Raw genomic sequence first — 20,239 nt, forward strand, 5'->3', positions numbered from 1 at the left:
ATTTTCAACAGACATTTCACTGGTTATTATAAATTTCATGTACATATGAAATGGAACCAGAAAACATACTGATGTAACATAATGGCATGATTCAGTCATTATTAATAAACTTAGTTCGTAATGGAGTTATATTCTGCTTGACATCTCTGCTGTAAGGTTTATGTAGAACACCTGCTGCATGTGTTAACTGCAGAGCACAGTCGGGATGTGCTCCTCCTGGAAGTAATGTACACTCACGTTCAAAAATGGCTGCTAGACCATCCAAGAGTTCAATGAAACCAAATGAAATAGCTGCACGTCGCACTCTGTTTAGTTCCTGTAAGAGCACAGTAAGATTGCTTGTTACTGCTGCACACATGAGATCACTTGTTAGAAAATGAACAAAATGGTGAACAGATGACATTCCTTTGCTAACCCTTTCCTTGCCTGAAATGCTTCTATATAAATTGCTTGAATTTACAATTTACAAATGTCCTGTTTTCTTCCGATCTCTTTCAGCCATCTTTTGATGGTTCAGTAGATCATGCAATAAATGGTTTGTTTTGCGTGTTGACTTTAGTTTCAAAGTGTGAAATAAAATAAAGAGATTTTTGTAAAATAAGTTACTAATGACTGAAAAGCAACAACTACATACAGACTGCAGAAAAGATTTCTTTCATAAAGGCCAAATGTCTTAGTGTCTTATGCGAGATGTATTTTGTGTAGCATGGATAAGATGGATTTCTACAATTTATACCAACCTTGTAAAATTGTTGTGTTTTCTCTGGAAGTTTGCGTGCATGCCGAAGTATTTTCTGTATGTCAGACTGCAGTCCTGCTTGTCTTATCCAGACCACACAGTTCTGGGAGTAGCTTCTTTTTTCCAGTGGACGAACAGGAAATGAAGGTTCAATCTCGATTTCTTGATTCATAGAATGAAAGTCATCCAAAGAGCCCAATCTGTTCAGATCTCCCAGCCATGGTACAACATTTGATCCAGGTTCTAGGATTGTAAGCATTAAGTTTGACTTCTTCTTGCTATCAGCCCATGAATAAACAAATCCAAACCAATCCTCAGCTAAAAGACAAAGTGCTGCCATGTTTTCCACTTTCAATGCACCATGCAGTAGTACACAAAACGACGGTATTCTTCCTTCATCTACCACAGATTCATCTTCAGAATCTACTTCTACTTTCACTCCAGCTGATATGCCTGCAAAAGAAATGGGTGAAATTGGCCATTTTTTAAAATAATGGCAGTTACATACTCTTATGTGAAAGTGAACAAACAGAAAGCAATGACTGCCATGTTCATAAAAACATCACAGTAAATATTTATTGAAAATGAAGAAGAGGAAACACAAAAATTCAGGCATGTGACTACATACTGAGTATGTATACATTACACAAATGTGATCTTGGAATTCTGATTCAATACACATTATAGGTATAAGCCATAGCAAGGCATAAATATGGTTACAATATATAAATACAGCTGAATTGTATGAGGGCATCTGTGTTTGCACAAGCCAATATCAGCAGCAGTTCTCCAGAGGTGGGGATATGTAAAAGCCAAACAATAATTGAGAATAAGCGCAGGCCAGACACACTGCACTTCAGCTGACCCACCTCCTGGCCACCAAGCATATGACTCCTTGTGCCTGCAAGATCCAGTTCAAACCTTTAGCTATCCAAACATAGAACACATGTTCATAGCAGTGCTTCTTAGCAGCTGGAGGGAGGGACAGGAAAGAACTGAGCAGAGTCTCTTAGAGAGGCATGTTTGTGAGGTAAAAGTTTCGTGTTATGTTAACGAAGGCATGCCTACAAACTTGGATGCAGTAAGATTAAGTCACAGCTTGTCAGAACAAAGACTGCTGCACTGTCAGTTTAATGTGTTCGTAAAATATCAGTATGCTTTTTTTACAAAGCAGTAACTTGAGACAATACTAAAATACAACCATTTTAATAAAAAGAGAACTAGAAAATTTAAATCAATACAGTTGGCAGTATACTGAACATACATGTATCTCATGCTGCTACTGCAAATATTACCATAGTTGTATCATTAGAGGGTTAAACACAGGAACAATTCTACCTTTACATTTTACATCATATTAAGCATAAGAATGTAGTTTATCTCTTCTGAGTTGGCTTAACCATCTTTTGCTATTTGTATCACTTTCCCTGAAAACCTACAAAATTTGTTTGTTTTTTTCCCATAAGGAATAAGTTTCTGTCATTTGCTAACTGTGGACCTTAACATTTGAAGGCATGGAAGCAGGGCTAAAAATACTATGGGGCTGTGAAAAAAAAATTAGTAAATACATTTAATGAACTGTATAAACATACCTTCTACCTTTCCAGTTGGGTGAGGAAGCACTAAATGCCGAGAAATAGCCATGGGGCTCCCAACATCAGCCACATCTATGAAACCACATACTTCAATGGAATCAGAGATGCTTCTTTTCACTGACTCGAAGTCATTTGATTTACAGAATGGCTGAAAGTAATGAGGAATTATTCATATTTCTTTTATGGTTGAATTACATTTCTGCTGTGCATATATTTCCAATGTTAAGAGCTCATGATTTTGGCTACTCCTTCCTTTACTTCTGTCAAATAACTGCATTTTTTTACTTCTGCAACCACCTTTACCCCATACTAGATACACGATATGAAAAATGTCTGTGAGCTCAAACAGTTCTTATCCAAAGGCACTTTACAGGTAGAAATCACAAGAGATGAAATTTCTATCATAATAAGCAGTACAATCATTACAGAAAGTTCACAGTCTGAGGTGAAGAAACCCCCAAAAGTAAAGGCATTGTTGTTTATATTCTTACATCAACACAGAGGCACTAGGTGCATTTTATTTATTTATTTACTTACAGCTTATGTCATGTCAGATCCTCACACTATACAGAGTTATACATCACACACAAGCTCTTGATACTGTGCTTGTTTGTTAAAAGAACAAGCAGAAAATGTTATACAACATATCTCCCGAGAAGCTTGGTTTTCAAGATACGAGGGGGTACCCAAAAGAAACCGAACTTATTAACTTATTTATTCAAATTTTAAGCACAAACCTTCAATCCCCTTCAAAGTACTCTCCACTTACACTAATACACTTGTCCAGTCTTTTATTCCATTTTTCAAAACATTGTCTAAATTCATCTTTTGAGATGCTTGACAGCGCCTCCGTCGTTTTTTCCTTCACCTCAGCAACATCAGCAGAATGCTTTCCTTTCATGTCTCTTTTCATTCGAAGAAACAAAAAAAAGTTTTGATCATTTCGGGACTCTTCTTTCAAAGCACAGCATGCTTCCACGCGACCTTGTTTTTGTTCAGCAGTCAGCAGTCGTGGCACGAATTTCGCAGCCATCCTTTTCATTCCCAAATCTTCTGTCAAAATTCGCTGAACTGAGCTCCAAGTCACTCCCGACAGCTCCACAATTTCTTCAATGGTCCGTTGTCGATCTTCCTTGATGATTTCACGAATTTTTTCAACATTTTCATGTGTTCGGGCCGTGGAAGGACGACCAGAACGAGGTTTGTCATCAACTGACATTTCACCATTTTTGAAATGGGAAAACCACTCAAACACTTGAGTTTTCCCCATAGCATCATCCTTGTANTGGTTTCTTTTGGGTACCCCATCATACGTGTCACCACAAATGAGGCAACATAACTTGCCAGCAGTGCCGTTTGTCATGATGATAAATAACACATTGTTAGGAGTACTGAAGACACAGACTGCATAGGAGTAATGGCCTAAGTTGAGGTACTCTTTTGGCAACTGCCTGTGTAGACTGCAGAAAATCAAGATGATAACCTCAGGATATCGTGACTCTGGGCTCAGGCTTGAACCCAGAATATTAAAATACAAACCAGTAGCCCTAACGACTTGATAATGGTGTTCATTTATCAGGTGTAAAACAAAAGTAAATGTATCCCTGTAACAGGCCGTGGAGGCCCATAGTGTTGTGAGATGTTGAGGCCCCCACATTTTCTAGACAGTCGGCTCAAAGATGGCGGTGACGTTGTCAGCCTTACATGCTGACCACCTATTACCCCCAGGAATATTTCTGGTACTCATTTTTGTTAGATGCTGAGTCGACCCCAGGGCCATAGTGCAGCTGGAAGGATTAGGTAAACTGAAACAATCCACCTCATCAGGATTTGATCCCGCAACCTTCCGGCTTGTAGCATAGTGCCTCAACCAGCTACACTACTGCGTGCTGCCAGTTAGGTGTAAAGAAGAAAGTTACTTCATGCAACATACGGATGAGAGCATGTGTACCGAACGTAGTAATGTGATTTCATATTTAACTTTTTGCTAGCAAAGAAAAATAGGTCACCTGCGTGTTAATCATAATTCAACTCACTGTCAGAATTTGGACATAAATACAATATTTCATCTCTGAACATATACACGTACTCATATTACTGCCTTACATTTAAACACAATCTGTATCTAACATATTAATTTTGTACAATTATAATTTTTAAGTAAAACTGTGTACATTTAATGGAAGTGTTGTGTTCATAATGCACAGTGTTTTGACATGTGGTTGAAATATTCAATTTACACTAATGAAAGAGTTAATAATCAACACTTTACTATACATAACACAATTGAATGTAGGTATGCTTAGCATACCAAAACATATGAATATAGAGAATTTAAATTAAGTGGTCTGAGAATGGTAGAAAATAATTTAAATGGCACAGTAATAAGTGAAGATTACTGTCTTATGGAATGTGACACCATGCTGTGCGATAGACAGGGACCAACATTCCTCTGGAACACTGATGTCTATCTACCAACCACACAGCATTGCGTTCTGAAAGACAGCAATCCTCATAGCCACCACCATGAGAACCTCAAATCTCACAAAACTGTGAATGAAACAACTCCAAATAGGCCACACATTTTAGAAGTTCAGTGTTACCCTGTAAATTTTGCTTAGGATACAATGTTCTTGCAGTCAGCAATCCACTTCATTTGTTATGAAATTTTCTCACTTTAATGGAAATCACCATTCTATTTCTTGTGTTCAGGGTATGCATAGTGGTCCCCAAGCTGTGGCTCACAAGTGCCTTGCAGGTATACAAAATGTTTCAAGTGGAATAATTTGTAAAGTGATGTTCTTGTGTGACTGTACTTTCTCTTTCGGACGTAAAATGATTTGTGAGACACCATGTGCGGAACAAGACAGGTCAAGTAGATGTCTGTAGAAGAACTTCTTGAAAAAATATAGTTTTTAACTTTCCTAACTTTCTTCCTGCCATGTCTACTAGGCTATTTCTAAAAATAAAATTTGGCTGGGAAATTCCACTCCAGTACAATACGAGTACAGTTTCAACATATATCCTTTGGAATTTTGCATACCAAACTGGTACTTCATTTATTGGAAGATGAAGGTCAAATTGGAAGAAATGAAGTATGTAGTAGACTACCAGGCAATCCCTAATGAAAAGGTCGCAGTGGAAACTATCAGAGCACTGGAGGACTAATATCTAGCCATAGGGCTCCACTAATAGCCAAAGAAATGGACCCAGGGTGATGGTGGGTCCCAGAAGAAGTTGGTCACTGCCCACAGATGGATGCCCTGCTATGCCATACCTGCACGGTGTAAGGGACAGTCACAAAGGATTGATGGTTGAGAAGAGACGACAGAAAAAGCAGACCAAGGACTATGCCATATAAGGAGCCCGTAAAAGATGAACATTCGAGAAGAAATGACAGGCAGCTTAAATTTAACAGTGGCATAAGGAACCAAGGCCTGAAACAGGAGCTATGTCTGAGAAGCAAGAAGATATTATATGAGGCCTGAGACAAACTCATGAAGCGAGCAGTCAGGATTTCCATCGGGTTGTCGAAAATGAGTGACTCTACATGGTGGAGGGGTAGGCCCCTTCTGAAACAAAAGAAGAGACGTCCAAACCACAGCTGTCAAAAAGATGATGGTGGTACACGTGGACCAGCTTACACTTTAACAGGGAAGCACTTGGGATGAATAGCCTTAAGGGCAGAGCAGTTTGAGAGTAATCACTATAAGAACCAAGCCACAGGGAAGGAAGGTGAGGCTGATCACAGACGTCACAAGCATAATCCTCAGAAAAGAAAAAATTGCAGTATGCCTGTAGGCTATTTGAGATAAGCACCCTTAAGAAGGGAGCAATGTGGCATGTAGACCCGTTGCTAGGTAATGACTGTGAAATAAGCAGGTATACAATAGCCGTTGCTAGGTAATGGCTCTGCCAACAGGCACAAATGCAACAACTGCATTGCAACAGTTTTCTACACAGTCCATGCCAAGATGTTATAATCAGGGAAAGTGAGGAGTTAGTGAAAACTTGACTCTGGAGTGAGTGAGTGAGTGAGAGGACTCCTGCAGTACAGCGGTTGTGAGCTGTTGCTGTTAGAAGCTGGTGGCTGAGGCCAGGAGAAAGTTCAGGAACCCAGAGGAAGGGGAACGTCTGCTGTTGGATGCTGTTATCAGAAGAGCAGGCTGAGAAGACTTGTGTGCTCTAGTGAACTGTAAAGTGTGTTAATTAGTGAAATGGTTATACTTACTTGTAGTCGCAAATCTGTAAGAGTTCAGTAAATTCAATTACCAGTCCAAACCCCACCTATAGTTACACATGACTGTATTTTTTATATTGTGGCTGGGCAATGACCATGAAATAAGCAGCTATGCAACAGCCATTGCTAGGTAATGGCTGCAGCAGATGCATGCAACAACAGAAGAACTGCTGGAAGGGGTGTTCTCTGCGTGGTCTGTGCCGAGGCTACATAAAAAGGGAAGAGTCTTCAGACGGCAGTGAGAAGAGTAGGAGGTTGGAGTGAAATGACCACCAGCCTAGGATTTAGTTGGAGCAATGAGTTAACTGTGAGACACTCGCCAGCCAGTAAGGACATGAACAAAGAAGATGAGGAAGCTACAGTGGTGAAAGCTGTTACCAGATGCCAACCAGTGAAGACACAGCAGACTGAGAAGACTTTGTATGTGCTGCAGTGAACTGCTGTGTGTGTGAATTAGTGTTAGCGCTATAGTTATTTGTAGTTACATTTTGTAAGAGTTCAGTAAATCCAATTACCAATCGAAACCCAGTCTATAGTCACTCAATCACGTGACATTATATTCACTATACTGAAAAATGTCAATTTATGACATAAGGCAATTTTTATACGAGTCCCCTTTCCGTGTTTGCATGTGAGCATTTATGAAGTTCAAATACAGTACAGGTCATACTAGACTGATACAAACCAAAATAAAATTAACCAAGATCAAATTTTATCAAAATCCATTCATTTACTCTAGTGATGAAACATACAGTCAGGTGAATGGACATGAGATCACCTATATCCATTCTCTTGGTGTGGAAAATGCAGGATAATGCTTATCTGAGATATCTGTGCCAAAGTTAAGCAGCAGATAGTGTGAACTTCACTGCTATTTCTTAACATACATAGGCCAGTCAAAAAGTTCCAGGAATTCCCCTGCAGATGAAGAACGAGTGATAAGATAGCGCACACACTGTGGTGGTGGGAAGCTCAGCATGTCTGCTCGCAGGCCCAACAGGTCTGGACAGGTTTCAGTGTGCAGTGTCGTTACTGTTCCATTTGAATTAGATGTGAGTGTTGGTCATTCAGCGCAATGTCGCAGTTCGAACAGCGTGCGATCATCAAGTTCATGTCCAAATTGGGAAAATCTGCTTCAGAGACGCCATCGGCCCTGCAGCAAGTTTATGGTGATAGTGCACTAACGAAATCTGCACTTTACGACTGGTTTTCCCGGTTTAAGAATGGGCAGGAGACGTTAGAGGATGACCAGCGCAGCGGGAGACCTTCAACATCCAGAACCGAAGAAATGATTGGAAGAGTGTGACAACTGATTCGATGTGATCGAAGAATGACCATCATGGAGTTGGAGCAAGAAGTTGGTACTGTTACTGGCCATTTCTATGTGCAAGCTTTGCAGAGGTTGCACAATGTGGTTACGAGGAAGCGGCACGACAAGTGGCAGGGACAGTGGTTTTGGCATCACGATAACACACCAAGCCACACATCGCTTGTTGCGCAGCAATTCCTCACCGTAAAAAACATTCCTGTCATCACTCAACCACTATACTCTCCAGATCTCGCTCCAAGTGACTTTTGGCTGTTCCCTACTCAAAGGGACACGTTTTGCAACCATGGAGGACATAAAATTGAATGTGATGGCTGAGCTCCAGAAGATTCCAAAAGAAGCCTTCCACTGCTGCTTTCAACAATGGCAGGATCGATGGAGCAAGTGTGTGCGCGCAAGGGTCCTACTTTGAAGGTGAATAGGTAAGCGTTGCCATATGTCCTACCATTAGAGTGCTATACCACCATTCCAGGAAAATTTTGACTGCCCCTCTTATGTCATACGTGATATAAAATCAGTCTGTAAATCATTGGCCAGACTGCCTCATAGGCCTAAAACAAATTCACTGGCAGAAGGAAAGGTAATGGGAGGGATTACTGAAGTGATAAAGTTTGTAGAACATTACACGTCTATGTACCAAGTCCATCAATGATGCAACAATCATTAAAATATTCACCATTTAACAGTAACACAACATGTTAGGCCACAAATGGCCATCCTCAGGTGTTTCAATGCATCCAAACTGCTACACTGCTTTGACGTGCTAAAATTGTATGTTGCAGTCCACTTAAAATAACATAAATAATTACCTACAATTCATTAAGATTTTTTCTATTAAAATCTTTCATAAAATGCTATTCCACCTCATAAGGGGCGTCATCCACTTTTTTAAAGCTATGTGATATTCCCTCTAGCAGCATGTGGTGTTGTCTTCACTAATCTAGTGAAGATAACACCACACACTGCTAGAGGGAACAACACACAAGCAAGGGGCATATTGCAGACATAGCAAAACAACGGACTAATGAAACAGAAGAACAAGCTGCTGAAACAAACTGTCTGCAATATCACATAGCTTTAAACAAGTGGATGACACCCATTATGAGGTGAAATACGATTTTATGAAAGATTTTAATAGAAAAATATTTTAATGAATTGTAAGTAATTATTTATGTTATTTTAAGTGGACTGCAATGTACATCAAAGCAGTGTAACAGTCTGGACGCATTCAAACACCTGAGGATGGCCGTCTGTGGCCGAAACATGTTGTGTTAGTGTTAAATGGTGAATATTTTATTGAGTGTTACATCATTGACAGACATGATATATAGATGTGCAACAGGGTGCTGAAATACAGAATTATGTAACATTACATTATCTGAAAATGCCCTTGGTACCAGCAGAAAGTTGTATTTCCATACTGTCTTCATCTTAGCAACATTCCACTAAAACACATAAGTACCTGAGGTGATGGTGAGAGAATAATCTGAGATCCAAGATTGCCACATTTCAGCATTCCCTGAAATGATGCAAAGTTTGCTTCAGACAGTTTCTGAAACATGGTCTGTATGCTCTTCATGGAGAGGGGTCCCTCTGGAACAAGCACTGCACTGTCAGATCCTGCCAATTCCACTAGCCTATGGTAGAGTGGCAACCCTAACTGTAATCCAGGTTCATCCATTGAAGCAATGCATATAATACTTAACTTGCCAGGAAAGGAAAAGGGTAATGGGAAAGGAGATGAAGCGTCACGCTGGTTCAGGGTGTTCAGTGAATACTTCAATGACATGGGGCCTACACCAGGACTTCCATCTGTAACCAGTACCACCTGAAACAATAACATTTTGAATTAGAAATACACACATTCCATGTATTCCATTCTTATCTGTGAAAGATAATATGAGTGAAGAATTTCACCACTGAAGTCAGATGGGAATTGCAGCAGATACAATACTGAAAGTATGTGGGTGGGAGGAGATAATAGGGCACTGAGACAAATAAGACATTGTGACATGCCAAGACTGAATGAATAAACCAATACATACAAAGCTGACTGGGAGGAGGAGGGAGGGAGTTATTTGTTACCATTTAACTCCATACAGTGCCTGTCCAGCTCTCTGGAGAATATTTTTCACTTTTACAGATACATACAGTTGACAAATATTTTCATCATGGACCATTCTCATATATTAAGACACCCAAGTTCTTGATCTCCCTGATTGGGAAGGTGGAGGTTGCAGTGATTATCCAATGAAATAAAATTATATTAAAAATTTGTGAGATTTGAGGTTTTCATGGCAATGACTATGAAGACTACTGTGGTATGGGAAGTGATGCCGTATAGTCTGGTAGCAGTTTACTGATGATATGGAGGAATGTACTGCCTTCATCTTCAGGGTTGAACAATAAGCCAAACAAGCAAATCGCAAGCAACTTCCTGTTTCCTTTTTCAGATAATTTTTTAATTATAAGGTAAATGCAGTGTGATCTACAAAACATCAGTATACTTCTATCCCACTACATGGTGTCACATTCCAAGTTCTCTTTAGAATTACATTTCTCTGTTGTTCAGATATAATCTGTCTTGTAGTGAAAGACAGTTCTGAATGTTCAAAGTTACATTAAAATCCTGGATATCATATAGAAGTATTCATATTATCTTTACTGTCAAGAAACACAAAAATCTGAATTTATAAAACACTATCTAGACCTTCATCCTGTCTAGAATTAGACCGAGATTAACGGCCATGGGAATCCGTTGCGCTGACCATGACACCCTCTTATCTGCTAAAGTTGGCACTAACTTCGCCGACAAGCAGCAGTCACTCGGTCGGTATAGTTTGCTTCCAGACTAAAGGTCACGGAGTTAATTATCTAGACCTTCATTATCACATGGCAGTAAAGTTCAGTTTAACAGACGTGAAAATGTACAAGGGTTGGATAAAATAACGGAAACACTACACATACTGTACACATTTCTTTATTAATATGATGCTTGGAATGGACGCATATGAGTTTGAAAAGTCTCTAGCATAATTTTTTGTCATTCTTCTTGAAGAACATCTTCAAGTTGCTTTAGAGAAGTTGGAGGTGGGAATCTGTTCCCACTGTAGTCTCCAAAACTGACCAGAATGGTTCAATGATGTTCAGATCTGATGATTATGCTGGCCAAGGAAGATGGTGAAGTTCACCTTCATGCTCTTCAAACCATGACTGAACAGTTCCACCTGTGTGAATGGTGGCATTGTTGTCTGGATCATGGGATCTACCTGACTGCCCAACCTGTCTATGTATCCCCTTGCTGTAATTTGGTCGTGAATGGTAATAATGGGACCAAGAGAATACCATATGACAATGCTGCTATCCAAACCATCAGAACCTCTCCTGTGTTTTACTGTTGGAACCAGGCATTCTGGATTGCAGGCTTCCTTGGGTGTTCTCCAAACATAAACTCTTCCTGATGTAGGAAACAGTGTGATGGATTACTTGTCTGACTACATCATGCATGCATTTCCAGTTGTCTCATGTCCAGGTTTTATGGCCATGACCCATCATTTACACATCTGAACATTACTTTCAGTAATCGGAGGTTTAGAAATTGCAGCCCTAATGTGGATGTTCGATCTGTGAAGCTCACATCGGACAGTTTTTGTGGAAATGGGGTCTTCAAGATGAGTATTCAGTTCTGCTGTCATCTGCACTGTAGTTCTGCGATTTTTTTAAACAGTCCTTTCTCAATGTATAACAATCTGTTACTGTCAATGTTGATTTTTGCCAAATGTTCCTCTTTGCTGATGTCTTCCCATGATTCGTGTATGCCGACATAACCTTAGAAACTGTTCCTCTTGATACACTTAATAATGTGGCATTTTTGCCATAGATGCTTCAGCTAAATGCACACCAATGATCTGTCCTCTTTCAAGATCAGACAAGTCTCCCATTTTTTGGTTCTTTCATATGAACTGTCACTCAAACTATCACTAATGCACTGTCATGAGGACTACAGAGTGAAAACAAACGGGAGAACATTCAGTGTTGCCAACACAAATTCTTTTCCTCAACTTCTTAGTGTTTCCATTATTTTGCCCAACACCCTGTATATGAAATGGACAGCAGCTTGTACCCTTTTTGGCCACTAAGAACAAAGAAACAACGGAATTTTTAATAGTAATATCCAGGGCCAAAGAAGGAGAACCTTTGGTCTGGATAGTTGGTGTCTCAGAATGAAAGTCCCAGAACTGATATGACAGCAGCAAAACTGTTCAGGAAGATAATTGCTTCCCCAGGATGGATGTCCTTGCTCAGTATGACCACTGTTGCAGTGTGGAAAACTCCTGATTAGAAGAGCTGATGCTCCTGCATGAAACCCCTCATTCAGGACAACTAGTGTCCTGTCCTGTCCTCTCTCAAGTCAGATGTGTCTAATCCTCATGTATTCTTACCTGACATGGAGTGGTACTGCCCCATTCTCCAAGAACCAATCTGTTGACTCCATGCAAAGCTGTCTCAATGCACGTTTTATCATATTCCTCCAATTGCTGCAGTTTCAATTTCAAGGCATCAAAATCACGTGTGAATGGGGAAACTATTTCATAGAGTGAAGAGAATGCAATCTGAAAAAAGAAGTGTGCGCACTGATGTCTTTATCACTTCTGTGGTACTATGTTAAATACCTATCACAGTAACTGGTCTATGGGTGCTCCCACCTCTGGAGTAAATCACTTCATTTTTAATAGCCATGTAAGAGTCAGAAAGATCAGAAGGTCATATTATAAATCATTACATAGAGTCAAAAAAGGACTATACATAAGAAACAAGAAAAAAAAAAAAGAAAAATAACTATGTAAGGAAGAAAACAGGTTGAAGATATCTGAGAGCAAAATGCTATGGAGATCATTTGGACCTACAGAAAGGAATTGGGGAACAGAGAAAATTACATAAATCAATAAAAATTAGATTGGCAAGTAATGTAGCATTCATAATAGAATTAAGTTATTGTGACGTGGATGGTGCAACAGGAAGTAGGGGTCACGTGAACCCTGCATTCTTGTAAGTGACGTCACATACCCCCACTCCTTCCATCATTATGTAACGCTTGGTAAACACCCCTCCCCGCTAGGCTGTGACATCAAGCAACAGTCGAGTCCGTGCAGCGACTATTGCTAGGCAATGTGTAGGTAGAAACACCTGACAACAATACCTGATATCTGCTGCTGAGCAGCAAAATGTTCTCTATGTTCTCCGTGCCGAGCCTAAATAAGGAGCAGCGAACACTATTCAGGAGTCGTGAGTACTGAGCCAGTTACTAGTATTCAGTATGAGTTGAAGTTCAGCAGCTACAAGTTGAGTTGTATCGAGTGAATGGCAGTGACTCCAGCAGGAGAAGTAATTGGGAAACTGTGAATTGTATAAGTGTAAGAGCAAATGTGCAATAAATTTGCTACATTCAAGACGGCGTGAAGCCATTTGTTGCGTTACATACCCAACACATGACATTATGTATGGAAAATCTCAAGGCAAGGGATCACTTAAGAGGTGTGGGCACAGCTGGGAAGATAATACTAAAATGGGTTTCAGACGACTGAACTGGCTCATGATATGTCCAATCAAAGGCTCTTGTGAACATGGCAATGAATAACTGGGTTCCATAACAACAGCATATTTCTTGACCAACTACAGTCTGTTCAAGAAAGATCCTACAACATGGAGCTAAATCTGGTAGTAGAGCCTTGAGGTTTAAAAGTACAAAAATAAAGCCTGCCTTTAAACATGATCCTTAAGAAGTTCAGACCAGTCTACATCACAACTTGTTTTCACAACATCCATTTTAATATCATGATCCCATTTTCATCTGTCTTTCAAGTGCCCTTTGCAAAATATTCTCCCATCAAAACACTTTTCGATTCCCCCAATCATACTACAGGTTTAGTTCATATAGATCTCTATGATTCAACCACTATAAAAATATTGCAAGAGTATAACAGACACAGTTTGATTCCAAGCAGGGGCACAGTGTTTCTCTTTGGCTTTACACATAGACATCTGCTTTAACCAAGAGCATGGCACGATTTGAGAGTTGTCACTTACCAGGGAAACAAATTCCAGTTTTGAATGTATAGCTAAGTAGTCCAGGAGGACATTGATTCCACATACAGCAAGGTGCTGGCGATTGTATGTTTCCCCAGTCTCTGGTATAAAGACAGGCCTTGTCATTGAGAGTGATACATCAATCACTATCACAGTTGGCATGATTCTGGCAAATACACCACAAAAAAAGTGAACTATACATTGCAAATTTCTGAATTAATTGTTATTATAAAATTTATTTTACAGTCTTATGTGAAACTATTTATTAACTTAAAAGTTTAAAATTTATAAATTTTGGATAGAAGGCTGAATGGGCCCTAGAGCCGGTCTGGACAATGTGGAGAAAATTCTTGACCTACAGGTACTCAAACTCCCGACTCCTCGGTCATCCAGCTCATAGCTAGTTGCTATACAGACTACGCTGTCCAAACTGGGTGCTGAGAATTTTTCAGTCTAAATGGGAGAAAGTTACAGGTAAAGATAAAGTTGTTCCTTTGCTTAACTAATTAAGCACTATGTCATGAAAGCGTATGGGGGAGAGAATGTAGAATTCCACATTTTCTTGAACTTGGCTCTTGCTGGAGGTGAGTGGTCAGCTTTATGCCCCTGCCGCTTTACCAACAGGGAAACAGCCCCTGGTACCCACTGTACAGGAGGCTAGGTGGGCCCAGAGCCAGTCTGAACAAAAGGAGAAGACAAAATTCTTGACCCTACTGGGACTTGAACTCTGAACTCTTGGTCATCCAGCCCATATCCAGTCACTATACTGACTGCACTATCCTGGCTGAAAGTAACAGCAGGCAAGAGAAAATTGCATAATGAGAAGCTTCATAATTTCTATTCCTCATTAAATATTAGTGGAATGATCAAATCCAGGAGCAGCAGAAAAGTTGTGCTCAAGGGTTAAAGCCTCCCAGCATGTTGAATAACATACTGCTTTCATGAAACAGCTGAAAACATTATGGGGTCAGATGTTTCTTCTATCTTCCCTGTATCTTTAAATTCATTTCTATTTTTTTTTTTTTTAGTTTAAGAAATGGTAAGAGTTAAATATAGGACTAACACTCCTCTTGTCCAAAGCAGGTTTTCTCTATCAGAACTTAATATAATCATATTATTATGTTATTGCATACCAATAGTGGTGCTACTGAAATGTCANCTCATATTATTATGTGTAAGATTTGAGGCTTTATTATTATGTTATTGCATACCAATAGTGGTGCTACTGAAATGTCACTTAAAAGTGAACAATGTCACAGTACAGTTTATTGTTTTACATGTGTTGAAAAACTCTCCTCCATGACCTTTTATTACTCTGTCAAACTGCATATATTTGTTGTGTTTTGTGTTCACTACCAAGGTTCTTTCCACGTAACACATGTCATCAATGGGCAGACCAGTGGTCTCAGTGGTTAAGAGGACACTCATGTGCTCATCTGTAAGCATTACTTTTGCTTCAGGTGCACATGAGTGGTGAGACTGATTATACTAGCAGTTAGTACAATAGAAAATCAGGGAAAAGACAGATGAATCAGTTTCTAATCCTACACAGTCCTCTAGTGCCCACAGACTTCATATTATTCATCTGTTCTATGAAGATTTGTTGGGTAAATCTTCCATCTGTTACATAAGAATCTTTCATTAACATACAAAATACCTTAATGGAAGTATATGTGAGACAATGCACAGTAAGGGCATCTTTCTGCCTTCTACACCCACTTCAACATAAAGATTTATCATGAGGTTAGAAGATTTAACTGTAACACAATCACTTCTGACTCGTCTTAATACCTTTAGAGTAACCTTCAGAATATGGTAATTTGTATAGTTAAGATGCTGCTCTGAGAATATGGTGTTCCTTGCATATTTATCAGTGCAGATATTTTTGGTGGCACAAAATATGAAGGCTCTTGGCATGGCTGAATGTTAGATTTCATGAGTTAAGTAGGACAGTGCTTTAGTTAATGTGTTCATACCATACAACAAAATCCACCAATTCACAATTCATCTCATAATTTTAGTGTTTTTATACAGTGCAACAGAATTCACTGCACTTAGTTTAGCAAAACTTACACTGGGTGGGTTAGTTTTCTTCAGGTTAGTTACGTTAATTTTTCATGAGGCAAGATTAGTACATTTGGGTTTTGGTATGTTACATCAAAACTCACTTTTTTTCCTTTTTTTTTTTTAATTTTAAAGTATTCTGAAGAATGCTGTCTTCTGGGATGTGGCACCATGGAGATCTTGTGTGAACTGACATTTCAGAGGAATGTCGGTACAAACAAGAGCTACACGGTGCCAAATCCTAGAAGATTGCATTCTTCAGTCACCGCCATGAAAACCTCAAATCTTACAAGTAAAGTATTCTGTCTGTAATGTAACAAAGTAACACACTAAAATATATTTAATTCACTAAAAGGTGTTTGTTAAATATTTTAAAATGTCATTAACTATGTACATTTGATGTCATTACTATGTTTTGGCCACACACAGGCCAATCAGGCAACACTTATTATTTGGGTAGTGTTGCCTGATGATGACCCATGTGTGGCCGAAACATGTAGCAATGTCATCGAATGTACATAGTTAATGACATTTTAAAATAGTTAACAAGCACTTTACTGAATTAAATATATTTTAGTGTTTGAAGAAAGGACTGACTTTGCTGCATTACAGACAGAATACTTTACAACTTAAAACGGTACCAAAATGCAAAAGGATGCTGAAGTATGGAACTCACTTTGTTTGGTGTGGGCTCTTTCATTGGGTAAGATAGGTTAGTACCTTTAATATCGTAAAACAATTAAGGAAACTGCCTTACACATATTTGCTAGTATTCGCCAGTTCTCACAGAAAAATGTCTGGTACCTACCAATCTTTCTCGGAAGTTTGATCAGTCCCACCACTGATTTCCTTACCTCTGCCTGCTACACGTCTTACCTACAAATGTCACCAAATTCTCAAGGTGTGTAGGCTATGATGTCTCCAGTTTTACCCTCTACGCTTTAGCGGATAATTTGCATCGGACAGGTTGATTTCATAGCCTATTCTATCATTCTTACGGGAAAAGTTTATTTCGCATACCGGGTTAGGTGTTTGTGGTTAAAGAAAAGCACTCACTGTCTTTACCATCGAATTGCTTTTGGTCAAGTGCTAATTAAGTGGGGATACTACATTCGTCTATCTTCGGTTAAATTCTACTTCTCTGGGAACACATTTCACTGATATTTCATCTCACACTAATGCTCCCACAATGTACAGCTACAGTCAGCTACAATTGATCCAATCCGCCATACGTTTCCTGCCGATGCAATGGTCTGGATTTGAAAAGCAATGATTACTAAATTACATATAGGCCTCTTGGATAAAAGTATAGAATTGAAGTCCTTGATGAGAAGAAATGCTACAATTACGGAAGATCGGAACATCTTTAATCTAAATGCTAAAATTATAAAATCAAGATCACAATGGAAATGTCACGCGCAAGGAATGGAAGACAGGCAGGTGCCGAAATAAAAAAATCATACACCTCAAAAAGATAGTGTAATCTATTGAAAGAGACCTTGCTTGCCATTTGCTTCATAGTCATTTCTTGCTTGGCTTATCGTTCGAGTTTATACATGGAGGCGACATGTTTCTCCGAAACGTCAGATGAATTTCAACGGACTACATGGCGTTATATCGCAGAAGACAGAAGAACTCTTCGTACAATTGATCCAATCCGCCATACGTTTCCTGCCGATGCAATGGTCTGGATTTGAAAAGCAATGATTACTAAATTACATATAGGCCTCTTGGATAAAAGTATAAAAGTATAGAATTGAAGTCCTTGATGAGAAGAAATGCTACAATTACGGAAGATCGGAACATCTTTAATCTAAATGCTAAAATTATAAAATCAAGATCACAATGGAAATGTCACGCGCAAGGAATGGAAGACAGGCAGGTGCCGAAATAAAAAAATCATACACCTCAAAAAGATAGTGTAATCTATTGAAAGAGACCTTGCTTGCCATTTGCTTCATAGTCATTTCTTGCTTGGCTTATCGTTCGAGTTTATACATGGAGGCGACATGTTTCTCCGAAACGTCAGATGAATTTCAACGGACTACATGGCGTTATATCGCAGAAGACAGAAGAACTCTTCGAATAACGTTCATCTGACGTTTCAGAGAAATAGGTCGCCTCCATCTATAAACTCGAACAATAAGCCAAGCAAGAAATTAGTATGAAGCAAATGGCAAGCAAGGTCTCTTTCAACAGATTACACTAAGTTATATCTTTTTTAGTTGTATGATTTTTTTTCTGCACCTGCCTGTCTTCCATTCCTTGCGCGTGACATTTCCATTGTGATCTTGATTTTATAATTTTAGCATTTAGATTAAAGATGTTCCGATCTTCCGTAATTGTAGCATTTCTTCTCATCAAGGACTTCATTTCTGCGGTTTCAATTTTTGCTTCCTTCCCATGTCTGTCCTCAGTAATTTAAACTTCAAAAATATCTTTCTTCTTGTTTTTATTTGACAACAACTACAGGTAACAATTACATGAAAATGTAAAGGTGTTTACTTAATAATATTCGGCATACAACATAATCACAGCCAGTGATGCCAGAAATGTAGATGATCCGAAAATCAGTTAACCTAGAACACTCTCTCATATTAAGTGGTATGCTCAGATATAAATCTGCTATTCAATTCGTAGAGCAATATCGCAGCGCTGTGAGTTGTGCATTGAACATGAAGGATCTCATTTCGAAGAATTATTTCATAAATTCGGCAATAAAGAAATTTCTAACTTGTTCTAATTCATATTTTACCAACCAGTTAATTGACCTTCGGTCCGTTCTGTATATGGCTAATGCTAATTAAAAGTCCATAGTTATAAAATACAAATAAAAACAGGCTGATAAAACGCCTTCAGAAAAACGGAATTGAAACAAATTGAAAGGCACTTGTCTAATATATAACTCAGTTTTCATGGGGTATAAACATTACAGATTCTGGGTCCATTGTTATTTCTCATTTATATAAATGATTTACCCAAAACTATAAATGATAAAACTGTACCTATATTATTTTCAGACGATATTAGTTTGTTGGTTAAAAGTTCAAACAATGATGATCTCTGTATAAATATAAAGAGTGCTTTTCATAGTATAAATGAATGGTTCAAAGTAAACCAAATTTTAACAAAACCCACTTCATTCAATTTACGGCTAGAAATAATAATCCGAAATCTGAAATAAAAATTGTATATGATAAAGAACAAATTACATGTATATCCAATATTAAATTTCTTGGAATATTCATTCATGACAATGAGCTGGAAATACCACATTGAGTATATTAGTTCAAAACTAAGTGCAGTCTGCTACATGATAAGATCGCTTAAACCATACACAGCCGTAAATACCTTAAAAATGGTTTATCACTCTTATTTTAATTCTATTATAAACTATGGTTTACTCTTTTGGGGTAACTCACCCCAAAGCATAAACATTTTAGAATGCAAAATAATATAATTAGAATTATGTTGCGATGCAGAAGGAGGGATTTGTGCAGAAACTTATTTAGAGAATTAGAAATCTTACCTCTGGCATCTCTGTACATACTATCTCTTATGCTCTTTGTGATAAAAAACAGAAACAAATTCATAGTAAATTAGAGATTCATACAATAAATACCAGACAGCAAAATAATCTCCATCAGCCTCTTGTAAATTTGAGTAAATACCAAAAGGGAGCTTACTGTTTAGGAACAAAGGTCTATAATAATCTACCACAACATATTAAGGATATATCGAGTGACACTAAGAGTTTTGAGGTACAATTGAATCAGCTTTTTACAATTACATTCTTTTTATTCTTTACAGGAATATTTTGGTTATAAATCTTTTTAAGATGCGAGTAGTCATCTCCCTAGTCTAATCAGAGCATTTTTAACAAATATCATGAAAACTTGTTGATATATAACACTGCCGATGGGGGAAGTGACAGAATTTTGGGAGCTTGTTAATTAAGTGGTTTTGGACAAATAATGTTAAATAAACAAGTGTTTAAATTATGATGGTTATAGATATTACAGTTAAATACTGACAAGAGTTAACTAATGTTATATTTTAGCGTCCTGTTGCACTGATTTAAGTCCATGATTNTTGCAATAAATGTTCGAACTAGTAATTTGTGGCACTGTAAATTCCACCATCATCAAGTAATGGATATTCAAAATTAAACATCTGCGCATGTCTGG

At 38.4% G+C, this 20,239-nt stretch overlaps 1 protein-coding gene across 4 annotated transcripts; it reads right to left on the reverse strand.

Moving 5' to 3' along the window:
- Position 1: 1 nt before the first annotated feature.
- LOC111863418 (integrator complex subunit 14) lies at positions 2–17,574 on the reverse strand. 4 transcript variants are annotated; one of them, XM_023849732.2, is made up of 7 exons: positions 17,551–17,574; positions 13,989–14,154; positions 12,344–12,514; positions 9,364–9,729; positions 2,332–2,482; positions 741–1,192; positions 2–316 (listed from the first exon to the last, which is right to left on the reverse strand). In XM_023849732.2, the coding sequence occupies exons 2-7, from the start codon at positions 14,148–14,150 to the stop codon at positions 92–94; spliced, it is 1,527 nt and encodes a 508-aa protein (XP_023705500.1). In that variant the 5' UTR covers positions 14,151–14,154; positions 17,551–17,574; the 3' UTR covers positions 2–91. The 4 variants fall into 4 exon arrangements, with proteins under 4 accessions (XP_023705500.1, XP_023705499.1, XP_023705498.1 ...); XM_023849731.2 differs by lacking the exon at positions 17,551–17,574 and adding an exon at positions 17,073–17,316; XM_023849730.2 differs by lacking the exon at positions 17,551–17,574 and adding an exon at positions 16,929–17,316.
- Positions 17,575–20,239: the final 2,665 nt, after the last annotated feature.

The sequence above is a fragment of the Cryptotermes secundus genome, unplaced genomic scaffold (assembly GCF_002891405.2).
Source record: "Cryptotermes secundus unplaced genomic scaffold, Csec_1.0 scaffold840, whole genome shotgun sequence".
Lineage (NCBI taxonomy): Eukaryota > Metazoa > Arthropoda > Insecta > Blattodea > Kalotermitidae > Cryptotermes > Cryptotermes secundus.